This window comes from Ambystoma mexicanum, chromosome 10 (assembly GCF_040938575.1).
Source record: "Ambystoma mexicanum isolate Mex_15411 chromosome 10, UKY_AmexF1_1, whole genome shotgun sequence".
NCBI classification, from domain to species: Eukaryota; Metazoa; Chordata; class Amphibia; order Caudata; family Ambystomatidae; genus Ambystoma; species Ambystoma mexicanum.
Window position 1 is genome coordinate 1,555,026,925 of NC_090932.1, and position 17,036 is coordinate 1,555,043,960.

General features: G+C 42.0%; 1 protein-coding gene across 12 annotated transcripts in view; it reads right to left on the reverse strand.

Moving 5' to 3' along the window:
• The window catches only part of PRR14L (proline rich 14 like), an 857,487-nt gene that overhangs the window by 126,548 nt on the left and 713,903 nt on the right, over positions 1-17,036 (reverse strand). The window contains exon 9 of one of the 12 annotated variants that reach the window (XM_069619831.1): positions 2,011-2,351. The exons of 10 other annotated variants lie outside the window; for them this stretch is intronic. In XM_069619831.1, the coding sequence (XP_069475932.1) occupies positions 2,279-2,351 (73 nt within the window). In that variant the 3' untranslated portion in view covers positions 2,011-2,278. Of the gene's footprint in view, positions 1-2,010; positions 2,352-13,696; positions 15,119-17,036 lie in introns of those variants that run through there. One more of the 12 variants, XM_069619832.1, reaches the window with a different exon arrangement.

Sequence of the window (17,036 nt, forward strand, 5' to 3'; positions counted from 1 at the left end):
TAGTTAAGGATTCTGAAAATGTCAGAATGAAGAAGAAAGCAAAATTTGTAGAAAACATTGAAAATATCAGATGTTTTAGCACTCAAACACATAACGTGCAGTAAAAATATCAGAAGATAACCTCCAGGGTTGGAGCAAAGGGAGCCTCGACTATTGGCCGTATGAACCAAACATTACTGTACTAGAGCACAAAAGTGACTGATGTTTTCAGTTTTAAGATGAAAACTTCTCTGTGTTACCAAGGGTTCCCAGCCTGACGACCGGGAATATTCATACAACATGTGAATTTATTAAAGATCCAATGCTGGAGAATGAAAGCAATACAAAAGGCCATAATCCCAAAGCTCCTGCAAGAAAGCAGATGTACCCGACACTGCTGGGGCCATCCATTTGTTAGTGGCATTCACCCTAGCACTTACCAAACTATGGAACGGCAAGTTCCTGTTTGACAACCGCCTTAACCTAAAACTAGATTGCAGCAGTGTTTATGGCAGGGTATTTTGATCTCTGAACTGTTAGAGGGCTGCATCCTTTCAGATCAACTGACCTGAAATCACAGATCCAAGAATTTGTCTCAACACATTTGGATTATGGTAATGCTTGCCATGCAAAACTGACTAACTCTGAGGCTGCAAATGACATAGAAAGTGAAGGTGTAAATGCGTCAGCATATTTCACCCTCTAAAACCAAATCTTAGTTTTCTAAATATTTGCAGGGTGCTGGGTCTGTCTATCCATAGAAATGATGTATGCTGGTAGGCAACAGTGCACAACCTGGGGTCCAGAGGACAGGCACCTTAGGATAACAATCTTTCTTCCAACATGTAGGGGTTGCAAGCTCTAGTGCATCTCTGGAACACTCAGCCATCAGCACTCAGAATCACAACGTTGCCTCTGTTCCAGAAGATCTGAAATAGACATTTTCCATTTGGCTTTCCCCCCCTTGTGGATATCGTTTATTCTTTTTAAGGATCTACCTTTGTGCAACTTTGTTATCTTCAAGAGTGTTTCTAAAACTTTGAATAATTTGCAGTGGTTAATGGTCTTTTGAACACAGCCCAAAACTGGCTTCCCAGAACCTCTGAACTGGAGCACTAACGAAGTTGCACATTGTGAATTTATTGCGGCACCTTATAATCGTTATTTCCAACCCTTGTGAATGCAGTGATGATCCTGCATAGCAATGTCCAAGTCAAACATGATGGCCCTGCATTAAAATTACTATATTCCTATGTTCTTCACTTTCTATTGTATTCCAAGTATACAATTATTTTATAACCTTTGTGAGGATCGGAAGCCAGATCCTGTCAGGAGGGCATATGAACCCCTCTAAGTCTGGGGTGGGAGGCCTAGCAGAAGGAACCCAGAGCCAGTCCTACCAGAGTGGGTACGGAGCAGCTGGGAGGTCAAGTCCTGTCTCCTCTCTAAGTGCTGATATGTGTTTGGGCAGAACTACTGTTGATCACCCCATACCGCTTAGAAAAGAATGCTGGCCAGCCCTTTTCTTATTATTTTAGAACAAGATGCATCCATAGCCACGACAAGGCAGCCCACCAGAACCTTCTGCGAGAAGCCTCCTGCCAGCATATCCCCCATCAGCATCAGAAAGAGTGTGGCGGTGCAACACAGCAACGTTAATGAGCAGAGCTACGGACCACTACTCGCAGCCCCCCCGACACCGAAGAAGCAGGAAAGGAGGATGGACAGTGAAAGGAGTTTGGAAGCCATTTGTAGAAATGGTGAGGTATGGGTTGGTGAGAGAAAGTCGTAATGTGTCGTCATTGTGCATGATAGTTGTGCGAGTGGAAAGGGCAGTGAAAGAAGTGAAGGATTACTGAGGGAATGAAAGGAGGTGGACTGAGAAAAAGGTGGAGTGGGGAGCAAATGTGGAGGGAAGAGAGTACTGGGTGTGGAGAAGGGAGAGTAGTTTTTCAGAAAGTAAAATCCAGGAGACAATTTACAAAAGTATCAAAATTATTTATTTTTTGGTTGATACAAAACATTTGACTCAATCATGAACAAATCATTATGCAATTAATTCAATGCAGGTAAATGGTAAAATCACAACTCATGCTCACATCTGAGCTGAGTAATGTGCCCTAGTCCCAACACTCATATCCACTATAAACACTCATATAGAATAACAATCACAATTACATAACTACAATTATAAAACATCACAGTAGAATAGCCAATATTTACAAAGTGTATGTTTGACTCTCTCCTAGAATGCGTGTCATTTCATTTATTGTAAAAGGACAATCACATTTCCAGGCGCTCAACCAGGACTGACCGGTTTGACGTAATAGGCACAATTTGACCACGTCTTCATCAGGGAACATCTAGTATTCCTAAAGGGGTTACACATAAAAAACACTTCATTGACCCACATAAAAGATGTTTTCCAAAACCGCTTTTACACGTGGGTTTCATTTATCAATCTTTTAAATTCAACATGTGCACAGGAACATATGGATGCCAATAGTCCCTGGAAAACCTTTGTGCCACAAACACCAAGCCATAGTTCAAGTGAGTAACCCGACAACACCAGCGGACCCGACACCATACAGCTGTGTTATTAAAAATGATGCCATTATATCAGCATGAACTAAGTTACCCAACATAACATGTTGGCTATCCTTTGTTCTTGAATATGGACAGGCAGCCAATTGTCACCTAAATGGATGATAGAGCGAGAGCATCACTACTAGCCCAGAACAAAGGACAGGCAAAACATTAGGTTTGGTAACTTAGTTCATGCTGATATAATGGCATCATTTTTAATAACACAGAGGTATGGTGTTGGGTCCCCTGGTGTAGTGGGGTTACTCACTTGGACCATGACTTTGTACTTCCCCAATTCAGAGTGCGGGGTTCCCTGCTTTTCAGTTTATTATGAGAAGGGACAGTAGCCATAGTGGTGTGGGGAATGGCAAGCAGTAGTAGTGGTTTGGGGAGTAGATGGGAGAGCAGTAGTGCGAAGAGTAGGCGTTCTAGGAGGAAGAGCAGGAAGAGGTAAGATCAGACGGTGGAGTGAGTTGCGTGACATCAGAGGAACACGTGGGGAGAGAAGGTGGGTGGAATTGGAGAGATGAGAGTAGGTGGAGGGAGAGTGACAGCTACATGGAGAGGAACATATGTGTGAAAAATGAAGACAGTGGGGCTTCAGTGTCCGGAAGACACATCCACATGCCTAGAACTAACCCAGGAGTAGAGTAGGTCACACAAAGGAAGTCGCTGAGGGAGTTAAAAAGCGAAGGCATTTGCCATTAGGCCATCACCGCAAGACAGACTGAACTTAGACATAAGGGGTCAATCGTCCATAGATACTAACGCCTGTGGTACAGGGAATCATGGGTCAGCGAGGTACTTGCTATTCATAGATGATAGGTGGCCCCTATAGCCCGTTCATCATATTACTAAAAACCCTTGAACTGTGTTTGGGAGTTGGTGTGTTACAGAGGCCATATTTGACAGTGAGTAATTACATAAAGACTGAATGCTAAAAGATCTGGGACAGCTATATCTACAGTGAAACTTAATAGTAACACCCTCCAGCAATGTGGGTTTCTACAGGGTAAAAAACTGCTTGAATTCTAACAAGTCCACAATGTTTGGAACATCAGCTGATCGCTTCTTCAACTATTGGCCAACATATTCAAGTCACCCATGAGCAGAATTCTCTCAGAGTCTGAAGCTGCTGAACCAAATGAAACATTCCTTATAGTAAGATAATAGTGTCATATCAGGGGCTGCTGTGAGGAGGAATTCATTTGTGTTGATTATACAGCCTTTAACCAGACATTTGTAGCCAGCGTTTGTTCAGTTTTAAATGCCGATATATGTAATCCATGCAAAATAAATCACGGTCAGATCGCACAAACTATTTTGTTATTGTATATCTATGTTTTTCTTTTTGACTGTGGTAACAGCTCTTCAAATTCTGAAGCACTGTGGGTGAATCATTCTCCAGTAAGATAACATATGAGGTATTTGACATCTTATAAGAAGTTGTTGGAGTCATGGGGGCATTCATTATATTGGTTTTATTGTATGAGGACATCTCAACTGTTGGAGACCAAGGTTTGGATAAGCAAGTGTAGTATATACTGAAAGGGGAGTTCATAGTACAACTGTTGGTTGGCCTTGTTCCTGTGACACTGTAGTCTAGTGTGGGGTAGAATAAGATTTAGTTTTACCGAGGGGAAGATTGGCGCTCTCCATTTCCCTTATGGGAAGAGGGGACTGTGGGGTATGCTATTTTGTCACTAGATCGCTTCTGGGGTGGGCTTGCGTTCAGAGTTTAAGGTTTCTATCCTCTTGATAATCAGTTCCACCAGTGATAACGTGAAATGTAGCCAATGCTTTTCGAAGTTTTGACTAAGATTGCTGGGTAGCCCAGTAGTTCTAGTTTTGGCTTTGCTGAATCCAGCTAATAGCATAAAGAACTTCCTCGGCTGTCAAGGAACTGGTGGGGCATGGGCTGCCTGCATTGTTGTTCCTTAATGGTATTTCAAGATACTGCTTCTTTCCATTAGGTCCTTCGTGTTGCAGGGGCAACTAAACAAAAAAAAGACTACAAGTATCTTGTTTTCAGTGATCTGGCGTCAGTTTTATTGGCTTCATTGCACCTTCAAGAGGTACACAACCTCTTGCGGCTATGAATAAACAAAAACTGAAGAATGACGATTGCCCGTTTCTGTTGCATGGAATAATGAATCTGGATGTTGTAAATTTGACTAAATACGATTGTCTCTCTAGCAACAAGCCTCAAATTTTCTCCACCGGATGGAAACGGCCTACAATATGATTTGCGCTCAGAAGTCATGCTTGAGAAGAGCAGTAGCCTTGGTGAGTTTGACACCAATGAGCTACTAAAACCCCTTGCATTATGTTCTATTAGTGATTTTTCCAAAGCTGGCCATGAGTGAAGATCCTTAAGAAAATGGGAGCTCATCGAGTGACATGCAGTCTCCCCTTTCCTTTAATCTTCTAGCCATCCCTATCCAACCGTAAAGAGGCTTCTGGAAATTAATTCAATGATGATTCTCTGCAGGAAGGTTTGTAGCAAGGTGGGGAACTAGAAGAGGTTGCATTTTCTTCCTGGTTGTTATGGCAAAAGAGCTGGTATTAACAAATACTACGATAACGAGAATTTATAGTCTGAAACATCTGCAAGGAACTGAACAGTTTGGCAAGTTTTAGTCTTCTGAGATTTGGCCAGTTATGTAAGTTTCCTAGATTAAACAAAAGTCAATAAAATTATTTTGTTACGAAAGCCATAAGAGGTACAACTCTTGCCAAAGCCTGCAGTCCTCATTTGAATCCTCACAGATATCATTGGGATCCATTTTTACTAAGCTCTTCAGGTGAAGCACATTGCATGTAATCAAAACTTTCAAGTGTTCAAAAGACCCCTGCAGCCACTATCAAACACATTATATGATGTACAATGCATTTGTAGTCTGCCTGATGTCTCTCTCCTCTTTCAACTCCTAGAATGTCAATGATGCTACATCTGCTTTGACCACAGCTACTTCCCTCCAGCAAGAAACCTCTGCCATAGCTCATGTGCAATCTTTGTTCTCTTCGTACCACTTTGGCACAGAGCGCATATCTTGCAGATCTTAACTTTTTCTTCTATTCATGCAACCTATGATGATACTCTTCCTTGCTAAAAACACTATCCTACTACTATAATCACCTCACTTTCCCCTTCGCATCTTAAGATTCTCAATCAGTTATCTCCTTCCACTCCAGACCATTCAATCTCTTCTGTGCTGCCAGGTTCAGATTTTGCATCATACTTTACTTCTAAAATGAGCTAGAAACAGCCTTCTCTCTTGCATTGGCTGCTGCTTCTGATGCAATCCGCTACACCAGCAGTATTCAAACTGTGGGGCACGACCTTCTGGTGGGCCGCAGCCTCATGTCCAGGGGGGCACGCATGCACAGCCTGAAGAAGAAGAAAAAAGGATCAGGCTGTTGCTTCATTAACAAGCAGCAGCCTGATCCACGGCCCCTGCCATACATGCTTAGTGCGACAGGGGTCGGGCCTTTGTGGGGCCTCAGGCTCCATTGGGAGCCTATTCATGAAGACACAATATCTATACAACGAGGTGTAGGTAGCCCCATTGTCTCAGTAGCAGGCATTCACGCCAAAATAATTGTACTTGTGCATGAGACTTCAATGCATTTGAGGTAAAGTTTGGGGGAAAGTCCAGGGGAGACAAAACATACCTTCAAACAAGCAGCAAGTAGCGACTTGTCGCTGTCAATTTTTGGTTGGGCTATTAGCAGTGGTGTATGAAAAGTAGTGGAACTATGTTCCCTACTGGTCTGCACATGCTCCCCCCCACCCCCCCTAACCCATCACCACGCTCCCTCCCATGCACAATACAAAACCCCAAACACATGCGCGTGCTGTTTAAGGATAAGTTCAGTGTAGTGCACTAAGAATGTGCAAGTTTTAACTTCTTCCTACACTTTTATTTCAAAACAGAATCATTCTGGAACGGTTTCTTTTCTTTTTAAAATAAAAGTATAGGAACAGTAAAACATAATTACAAAAATTAGAAGAGCACTGCTCCCGCCCACTTAGACCACTGGCTATTAGGTGGATCCGAAACTATGACAGAGTACAGACGGGAGAAATGACATACGAAGAAGGGCACAACGCCGGCTGTCTGGATATTTGCCCACCTATGGCCATTCCCACTAAGTTCATGCCCAAAATACCTCCTCATGGATTGGGAACTCTTTGAGCTCACTTTACTCAAGACTTGCCATCACATTTCAAACTTTTCACATGAGAGGGGCATTTACTTTCGGTGGTTGGGGGGGCAAGGAGAGCAACTGCCCCCATGTTGCAAGTCAGAATTCATTTACCTCAGCAATGTATTCAGTTCTCAGTTTTTTATCCCGGTGCTTAAATGTGTGCTTTGCATTACAAGCTGTGTGTCGCAGACTGGTTCCACTCTAAGCAGGGGAGAAATGAGGACTATGGGGACTCTGTACAAGTAAATAAAACAGATGCCAGGGCATTTCAACCTTTTCACATGAGGGGCCTTCACAGTGTCTTGGGGGGCATCACCTCCCACGGGATATGGTACTGTATTATCACCTCGTTGCTTTTTAACACGGGTTCCTCCGCATCAACCTCTTGCTGACACAGAAAGGTTTATAGCTGTTCGTTCAGTGGGCATTTAGTGGTTAAGATCCCTGCTGGCATGCCATCTTGTGATAAACGGCAGCTATTAACCTTACCTTTGTCACCGTTGCAAGCCTCACTTCTCCCACAGCAACAGCAGAGCCCGCTTGCCAGTGCCTGATAATCCCATAATTCTCTTTAATTTTATGCTAAGCTGCATTTCATTTTTACAAGGTTATTTTACTCACGGAATGCTGATCAAGTGTTTTAAGTCTAGACTTTATTAACCGGGCGCAGGTAATTGCAGCACTACTTACTACCTGAACTAGAGGTGTCCAAAATACATCTCCTAGTGTGATGCTTTGGGTCAAGTGGACCCCTTTAGGCTGTACAAAATATTACATTGTCTGGTTGATATACTTTGTGATTATTGTATTTTGAAAAGGAAACTATAAGACCACTAGAACTCACCACCCCACAAACACTCAATCCCACCTTTGGGGGCATTCATGGGGACATGGGAACGCCGAGGGAAGAGCCATAGCCGGGTATCCTGCCGAATTTCTGTTGTACAGTTATTTTGGAGTGCTGTAAATTGGAGGGGTAAAAGCCCTACTGAAGAATTGTGTGTTCATTTTCACGGTTTCTATGTTTGGATTGGAAGTGATTGTCCTACTCTTCCCCAACAACATAACCCTTCAAAATTATGGCAACACACATTCTGCAGCCATCTCTATAATCAACATTTTAAAAAAAAACAACACAGAGGGGCAGCGCAGGGGGGTCCCGAACATATTTTTTGCTCAGGAAGGCCTTGGCATAAAAAGTTTGAAGACCACTGCGCTACACTCTTCCCTTTCATACACAGTACACAGACACATTCTCCCCCCCACTGCTACTCTGTTAGATTCTCTTCCATCCACTACTAGTCCTAAAGTCTCCCCTTTGACTATTCCATATATTGTGATCCTTTGCAACCTCTTTCCGGTACCCCCCCCCCCCGAATACCCCACCACACCAAAAGTACCCCCGCCAGTACCCCCCCACCCACCTTAATCCCCCCTCTCCCCTCCCAAGTACAAACATGCTACGATTATTCCCTTACTGAAGGAAGCATCCTTCAACTCTTCCGTTCCTTCCAACTTTCACCCGGTTTCCATTCGGTCATTCCTTTTGAAAATTCTAGACAGCGTAGTGGTTTCACAATTATATCCTTTTAATTTAAATGAACTTCTCATCAGCGCAGCAATACTGTTTTTGCCCCCTTCACAGCACTCATTCATGGCACTAAACTTTCATCGGTTATGATATTAGACTGATTCTGCATGTGACACCTTGGATCAGTATATCGTCTTATCTACTTTTTCTACCTCGGAGTACCCTGGTTCTGTTCTTCACTGGCTCGCTTACCTTTTAAATCAAACTTGTGCAGCATCTTCGACTGGATAACCCTCAGTGGCTCATCACTTGCACTTTGGAGAATCCTATGCTCGGGTATTAGGACCTGTACTTTTTTCCTTTATGCCTCGCCTCTCTAATATCTCTTCTTTTAATCTATTGTGTCACTTTTGTAGATGGCACATCTTGCTCTTACTTTTCAGATCCTCTAAATACTACTCTTTCTGCCCATCAACTCTTCAAACTTGGATGTCGCCCCAAACCACCAAAACGGAGCGTCTTTATTCCCCCATCCCCTCTCATCCTCCAGTCAAACCTCTGCCAGCTCTGATCACTCCACCCCCCCCCCCCTTCATCTTCTATTTTCATCTAGCGAGAGAAATCTTGTGGTAATCTTTGACTGGTCACTCTTTTTGACTTGTATCGCAAACTTGGCTAAAACAACTTGATTGTTTCTTTACATCATCCCCAACATCTGTCAATTTCTGGCAGTTCAGGCAATCAAAATACTTATCGCTTTTCTTGCCTTTTCCTGGCCAGTGTATTGCTTGGCGCTTCTGGTCGGTTTCCCTGTCTATGCACTAGTCGCACATCAATCCATTTGTAATGCTTCTATACAACTTCTCTTCCGTCTATCTTCTAGAGCCTCCATATCATCTTACCTTTCTTTTCTTCATAGGCTTACCTTCCACCATGGTATGCTTTTTCATTTCTTATTCATTGTTAGTAAAGGTTTCCATGGTCAAGCACCCCTCAATCTGTCCCCTGTCACTCTCTGCTCTGCTTCGTTAATCCTATCTGTGCCTATACCACCCTGTGTACAGTCTTGACTTCAGGCTTTTTCCCTGCTGGCCCCCAAACATTAGAATGCATTAGCTCTTCCTATCCATTCTGCTTTATTTGCTACCCTCCGTTCATTACTAAAAGACCATTTTATCTCACTGGCTACCTCTGCTAGATAAACTGTTTCCTGATTAAAGCCGTGTAAGTGTTTTGCTAAATAAGCTCTATAAATCACAACTGAATAATAAAAAATAAAAGACTCCCACAGCAGTTGCATGGGGTTCTTTGTCCTCAAATGAAAATGCTGTAGCAGATATTGGCACAAAATATCCCCTAATGGTAAAAAGAGTGGAAGACCACTAAGGGATGCCACAAGAAAGTCTGTATAAAGTGAGCAGGAAAGAAACACTTACAAAGCTGCTGTGCTACTAGATGATTGACAGTATTCCTGCTTGACAAAGGGCCAATGCCTGTGAATTGTTCTTTTTGAGTTACTCCAAATTAGCACCCTAGAGCAGGGAGGGAGCAGCCAATCATGCTGCTAACATCATAGACTGATCCTCTGAGGTAATGGCCCACATTCCAAGCAGGTTTACTGCTCAGCTGTCCTCCCCCATCTATATCCCTGTTTCCACCATCTCCACCACTGTGCTTTATTAATAGCTGCACATCTAATCCCTGTCGCTACTCCTTGTGCATGGAAATCCAAAGGGGACTACCAGCTCCCCTTGCAAGTTTCATGGTGACCATCTTTAATGCTCCCTCCCAGTTTGACAAAAAGCCACCGCCACTCTGGATATTCCACTCATCTTTGCAAATTTTACGGGTGATGAAGTCATTAAGTGTGGGTTAAAGGTAGTACCAGCAGTATTTTGCAAATACCACCAAATTATCCAAGACTAGATTTAGGGTTTGTAGTTAAGAGCTCAGATACTATTGCTGTGGAATAAACCTAGAGACAAAGCCCTCTAGCAGATTGTAGCCTATTGTCTGCCCAATTGTACCTCCAACTCAAAAGTGGAGGTAAAAATACTAAAGAAGAATAGCCACACAAGTATTTACAACCTTTATTTTTAACTGGAAGGGGATGCTCAAACACTTACATTCAATACAGCAAAGATGTATGTACATGGGCGCACTGCATAGGGGTGAAAATGTGGCCATCTTGAATAGCCTCTCTTGCCTGCTCACCCATGTAATGCATTAGAGTGTCAGTAATGACCATTTTCTGTATTAAAAATGTATAGTAGTGGTATGATCCATTACTGTGCATTATCCATTTCTACCATCATATTAGAGGTGAACATGGATATTCTAAAAGAAATACCAGAATACTTACTTCAGAGAATATCACTGTTGGCATTGGCATTACTGGAAAGTTTTCACTACCACCAGTGGAAAATTCTGAATTTATTAGATTTGCAGACTGCCACACTTGTTGGTATTTTACCAATGTGCATGTACCTTCAAGTTTACAGTAGTTCAACATTCATAGAAGGAGGGCGGTTTATCTTAACCATTCTGGGACTGAGATAAAATGGGAGAAATTTAGTAATAAACAACCCTGCAGCTGAGGGCCACACCAGGTAGACCTAGTTGCTCAGGCCTATGAACTTGGGTTGTGACTGCCTGGTACGACTTTATGCAGTGAGGATTATTGCCAGACTACGGCAATTTTATCTCAGTCCTGAAGGTAGTTCAGCTGTGTTAGGTAAATGATGTATTAACACTGTGTGAGACTACACAACACTTATCTGCTTGGTATTAGGTAACCCACCTTTTGGTATAGGTCTGTACTACACAAGTTGGTCGTGTGACTGAGCAGTCAGGCCTATCTCAAGAGGGGTAAATGTGAGCTGTAGCAATGACATTCGCAAATACATGTAGCCAAGTGTAACACTCATGGTTTCAGTTATAAATAGTTAACTAAAATTTTTAAATAAGCGTTCTTTAAAAAGGGCAAGATATGCAACAATCAAATATACTTTAAAATACTTTTCCAGAATCAGCATAAGTTTAGTAGATACTCTTTAGAGATGCTTTTTACACACTACCTACACATGGAGGTGACTTTATTCACAAGGACAGTAATGGCATTTATATACCACTAGTTATACTTTGCAGATTCTGAGGTTCCACAAAGGAAAGGTTAAAGGAAGGAAAAAGGTTAAACAGATTCTCAGGGCACGTGAGTATACTTAAATCTTCAAATGAAGTATTGACAAGCATTTCCCAGAAATAACAGTCTAAAAACAAGTTACCACCTATGAGGGACAGACATATCAAAGTATATGGATTAGAAGAGTCTGCAGGGAGCCAGGACAGCCAAAGTCAATTGGAGCACAGTCTACGCAGCTGAGGCACCACTTGGATAATAAAAAAGTCTTGCAAAGTTAGTGAGTTTTGTAGAAATGAGTTGTAGGGTCACAAACTGTTACACTTGTGAAAAGCAGAGTTGGGATCAACTCCAACAAAAGTAGCCACTGCAAGTCTCAACTGAGAAGAGCACAGCTAAATACACTGAGGTAAGTACCCCAAGTGTAAACAGTACCTCTGGTTTGAAGAAGAGTGGTCCAGCTGGGTTCTGTCCTGTTGCAGCAATGCAGATCCTGGGTTCCTGAGCCTCAGTCATGGGGACAAGAGGGAGGACGTCTGAAGGACTCCTGCGGCAGAAATTTGGAGGTAGTCAGCAGCTACAGCTCTTTTCGAATCAGCAGTACTTTGCAGTTTCACCGGGTGGTAAACAGCACCACTGCGGATTTCGGATACTGGTTGGGCCTCCTTCACTCCTCGAGTCCTGCACTTTGGTGAGGGGACTCTAGCTCTGGTCGTCCTGCTTCTGCAGGGTCCTTAGGAGACTCCTGGCGCTTCTGGCTGGATTGCAGACGTTGCACTCGACTATGGATTTCTCGACCCCTGGCACTCGGTTCTTGCAGCAGTGAAGCAGTACAGCCAATCAGGGAAGATGGTGCAGTGGAGTTTGTCTCAGGGTTAGCTGGTCCCACTAACCCAAGGGAAGAAGTCGTCCTTTCCGGAGCGTCTCTTGACGATCAGAAAAAGGAGTTTCAGCACAGCAGCAGGGCTTCACTGGGCAATTCAAAGGTCCAGGAGGATGCAGCAAGCTTTGTTCATGGTTTCTTCGCCGGGTGTTTCTCCCAGTGGTCGACTGACTCTAGGCCCAAAACCCTTGCCTTTTAAGCCGGTTTCTCCAATTCATGTACAGCCTAGGCTGTCACTCAAACAGCAGGGTGGCTGTCCTAAAAGGACAGCCAGCCAGCCAATCAGGATAGAGACAAAGGACTGGGGAGTTGCGGGCACCTCCCTCACATCCTGCCTTTCCAGACACACTGGAGCCAGAGGCGGGTTTCAGGACTGAAGCCTGCCAAAGGCAAAACAAACAAAGGGTTCAAACCTGGCTCAGCACGCAGAGTAAAACCCAAGAAAGACCTCACTAACAGAAAATGGTGTAAAAAGAAGACTGGGTCCACTTTGACAAAAAATAATCACCCATTGGTGCTATACTGCAGCTGAGGATTCAGCCTGCGATAGAAAAGCGCAATGGTAGGAAAATGAAACCACTGCCACCAGCCATTTAATAGCGAGGTTAACAAAAAATGTTACACAAGTGCGCAGGTTAAGGGGCTACTAGGTAAACCCCCCAGCACTCCACATAAGATGGTGTGTGCTGGAACCACAAAGACAAAAAGGTAAGTAAAGTCAATTACGCTTTACTATTCTTAGGAACAGTAGTTCACACAAGAAAAGGTATTGAAACCTTATGAGAAATCTAAAGGATTTCTCTGTGACACTGCACTGTGGGTGCTGTGCGTCACCATACACAAAGTAGATGCCTATGGAGTTTGTCAGACTGCATAAAATGGAGGAAACATAATCCAAATCGGGTCAAAATACATGAGAGAGTGAGAAAAAGGTCTCTCACTTCCAGGGTTAAAATGAAAAACTTCTAAAGTCCAGCAAAAGAGCTGGGGTCTCATAGGTTGAAGGGAATTAGCACAGAAATGATAATTCTCCATAACAAGCTGAACCACCCTCTCCAACGATAATTGGCTAACTGCTATGAACTAATGGCCTTCCAAGCTAATGGCATTAAATCTTATTCTGAAAAGAATTGTGACTTCAAGGCCACTGACACCAGAACATTAAATTTGCTTGTGGATAGAACTGAGACAGTCATCTTTTAATTTATTCTAAACTGAGCCTACAAGACTGCGACAACAAGAATACATTCTAAGCTTTAGTTTACTCTTCGGCACAGTCAAACTTGATGGAAAAGTCCTGCTCTTCCTACCTATTGGAATTATGGAAAGAAGCACTACAGCATTTTTTTAATGTCTTTATTGTCAATCATAATAGCAGAAACATTATAAATAATTCCAAAAACAAAACAGTTAAGAGGCTAGAGGAGCCAATACATTAATCATTTTGCATAATTGGGAAGCAAACGGAGGATGATCATCACTGAAGAGGAGGTGTACATTGAAGCATTGCAGATACATTGGTCTAAGAACAGGTAAAATACCACAGGATACATGCATCTATACAAAAAAGCAGATCCATGGAGGTTAAAGCCTTTTACAATAAAGAATCATCAAAACAATTACACATGAATTAATCACATAACTTACTAAAGCATACATGGGTGCATCTATTGTACCAATTCATGGAGGACATGCAACTGGTATAAACGGTTCTATCTGGTTATTTCAACCACGGCATGGTGAAATCTTGTAAGGTGCACAATTTATTCATTAAATGGGGGTTTTTCCCCTATATCCCTCTCCGCCCCCACGTCCCATTAAATATATATATATGGTACAGGGAAAGCGGAAGGCACTCCAGGAAGCAGTTCTGCTGGCAGGAATTGCGGCAAAACACTGAGGCAACAAACCATTGAGTCAGCCAAAAAATTGTACTTTAATTAAGCATATGTCCAGGACAAAAGAGAAAACGACGTGTTTCGCGGCAACAAACCGCTTGTTCACATTTAGGGCAAGAAACAAAGGAAGGACTATTTAACCACGTTCAAACTATGATTTCAGTGAAGATAGTCACTCTCATTTCCTATTGGTCTATTACATAGATCAGCCATCTTGGGTTGGGTACAAAAACTAAACCATTCATGATGGCAGAGTAAAGCAAAACATTTTGAAGCTGCCATTCTTAAACATCGATAAAAACAGGTTACAGAGTAGAAATCACACACATTAGGTTTCTTTTCATTTGAACAGTATGTTTTTTTTAAATTTATATATATTGGAACAATGCAGTGTTTTTTGAAAAATATAGCGCTTAGTGCGCATAAATTATTCATGTTAAAATTCATGTGTATTTAAATTGATTTTTTTGGTACAAATGTCTATGTAGACTTGCTGTGCAAAATATGCTATTAAAGTGCTTAGTGCTAGCAGCAATCGTGGAATACAATTCCTAATGCATAAAGTGCTTCGTGCATTTAGCAGCCTGACATTATTATTCTGCATTTGAGAATAAAGTGCTTAGTGCATAAAAGCTTTTTTGTACATTTAAAAATACACAGATATCTTAAAATACCGCATGAATAGATAATTCTAAATTACCATCAAGCCATTGACCTTGTGTGATACGATTTCAGTTACAGAATAAATAATGCATAATAGTACTAACCCAAGCGATGTTTCAACCAGAATTGGAGAAAAACAAAAAAGAGGAAAGAGAGAAAAAGTTGTACATGTAGGTGGTTAAGTTCCTTTGTTCATACATTCTTCAACATAAAGTGGGTTGCTTGCCCTGACAAAAAAAGAAAAAAAGAGTGTAAAAGGAATTTAAATGTTGAAAATAAAGAGTAAAGGAAAGAGGAAGGTCTTAAGTACATTCAATACTTGAGTTTGTAAAATGTTTTTTGTTGAAGACCTTTCAACCTTTACACTTGTGAGGAAACCATTTTCTGGCTGTGCTGTGAGCAAGCTAATAATTGACGAAGAGTATTCATATTTACATTATCATGAGGCTAATGATTAAATTCATTATTAAGATAATCTAAAAACACACATAATCTGAAGACACAGGAACCAAGCAGTATGTGCTGTGCTGTGGGGTTTGCTCTAGTTAATCATTCATAAGAATAGTTCAAAGATACATTAAGAGATCAGGTGCCTAGGAATGTATATAATTCTTCATCAAGATTATGGCCATGTGGCTTCTTGGTTTCAAAGTCCAGGATGTATTTTGTCTCTGTTTGCCTCAGAAGTTTTTCTTGGTTGCCACCCCTTTCAGATTTTTGTATGGCATGTATCCCAAAGTACCCAAATCCCTCCAGTTTCCCTCCGTGTTGCTCTTGGAAATGTAGAGCCATGGGGTATGTCGGGTCAGTGTTTTTGATCGCTCTTATATGTTGTAAAATTCTCAATTTTAACTTTCCGATCGTGCTCCCGACATACCACTGGTTGCACGGGCAGGTGAGGACATACACAACATACTCAGTATCACAAGTGATCCTTGATTTTTTTATGCTCACGTTGTTTTTTAATATTGGATGTTGGTAGTTTTTGGTATTTTTAGCAAACTTGCAGGCCTTACACTTGGTACATTTATGGAAACCTTCTGGATTGGCGCCTAGCCAACTCGGGGCTAATAATGTAGTTTTGAGACTCATATAGCTGGACTCTAGGCTATCTTTCAAAGAGGTGCAGCGTCTATAGGTGATATTGATGTTTGCCCCTAAAGTTCGCCCCAGATGCTCATCTTGTTTAAGTACATGCCAATGTTTTTGTATTATATGACAAATGTACCTTGAGGCTTTGCTGAATGTAAGGATGAGTCTCGTGTCCATTTCATTTGCAATTTGAACCTTAGGCATCAACAAAATCGAACAGTCTTTTTGTCGTGCCTTTAAATAGGCTCTCTCCAACACTTTCTTCGGATAGCCTCTTTGTTGAAATCTCAATGCCATAGATCTACATTCCTTATCAAAAGTTTCTATTTGCGAACAGTTTTGCCTGATGCGGATGAATTCACCATAGGGGATGCTCCATTTTAACGATGTAGGATGGTTGCTTTTGGCAAGGAGGGGTGTGTTGGCACTTGTAGGTTTACGGTACAATTCAGTCACCAAGCTATCCTGGGCCACAGTTACCACTATGTCTAGATAGACAATGGTGGTCTTACTGTGACTTTCAGTAGATTGTAGATTATATTCGTTTACGTTTAGTGACTTGACAAAATCCAACCATTCGTCTGTGGGGCCATCCCAAATCACAAATAGATCGTCTATGTAACGAAGCCACAGGACTACTTTGTCCGTTCGGTGGCTGTTTGAGGGGACCCACACTGCGAATTTCTCCCACCAACCCATCGTTAAATTTGCGTACGCAGGAGCAAACATCGTCCCCATGGCTGTACCTTGCAACTGGGTGTAAAACTTATTATCAAATAAGAAACTTATTTGTTAAGCAGAGGTTGATTTCTAAAATCATCTTTCCATGCTCAAGGTAGTTCAACGATCTTGTCTTAAGAAAGTACTCACAAGACTGCAGTCCATCTTTATGATTGATTGAGGTATCAAGGAGACCACATCGAGTGTGGCTAGTAGATATGTCTTTTCCCAGGGTATGCCGTCAATTTTATTCAGGAAATCCTTCGTATCTTGTAAGTATGACGGCAGGCTGGTGACAAATTTTATCAATGTTTCATCAACTAGTTTAGACAC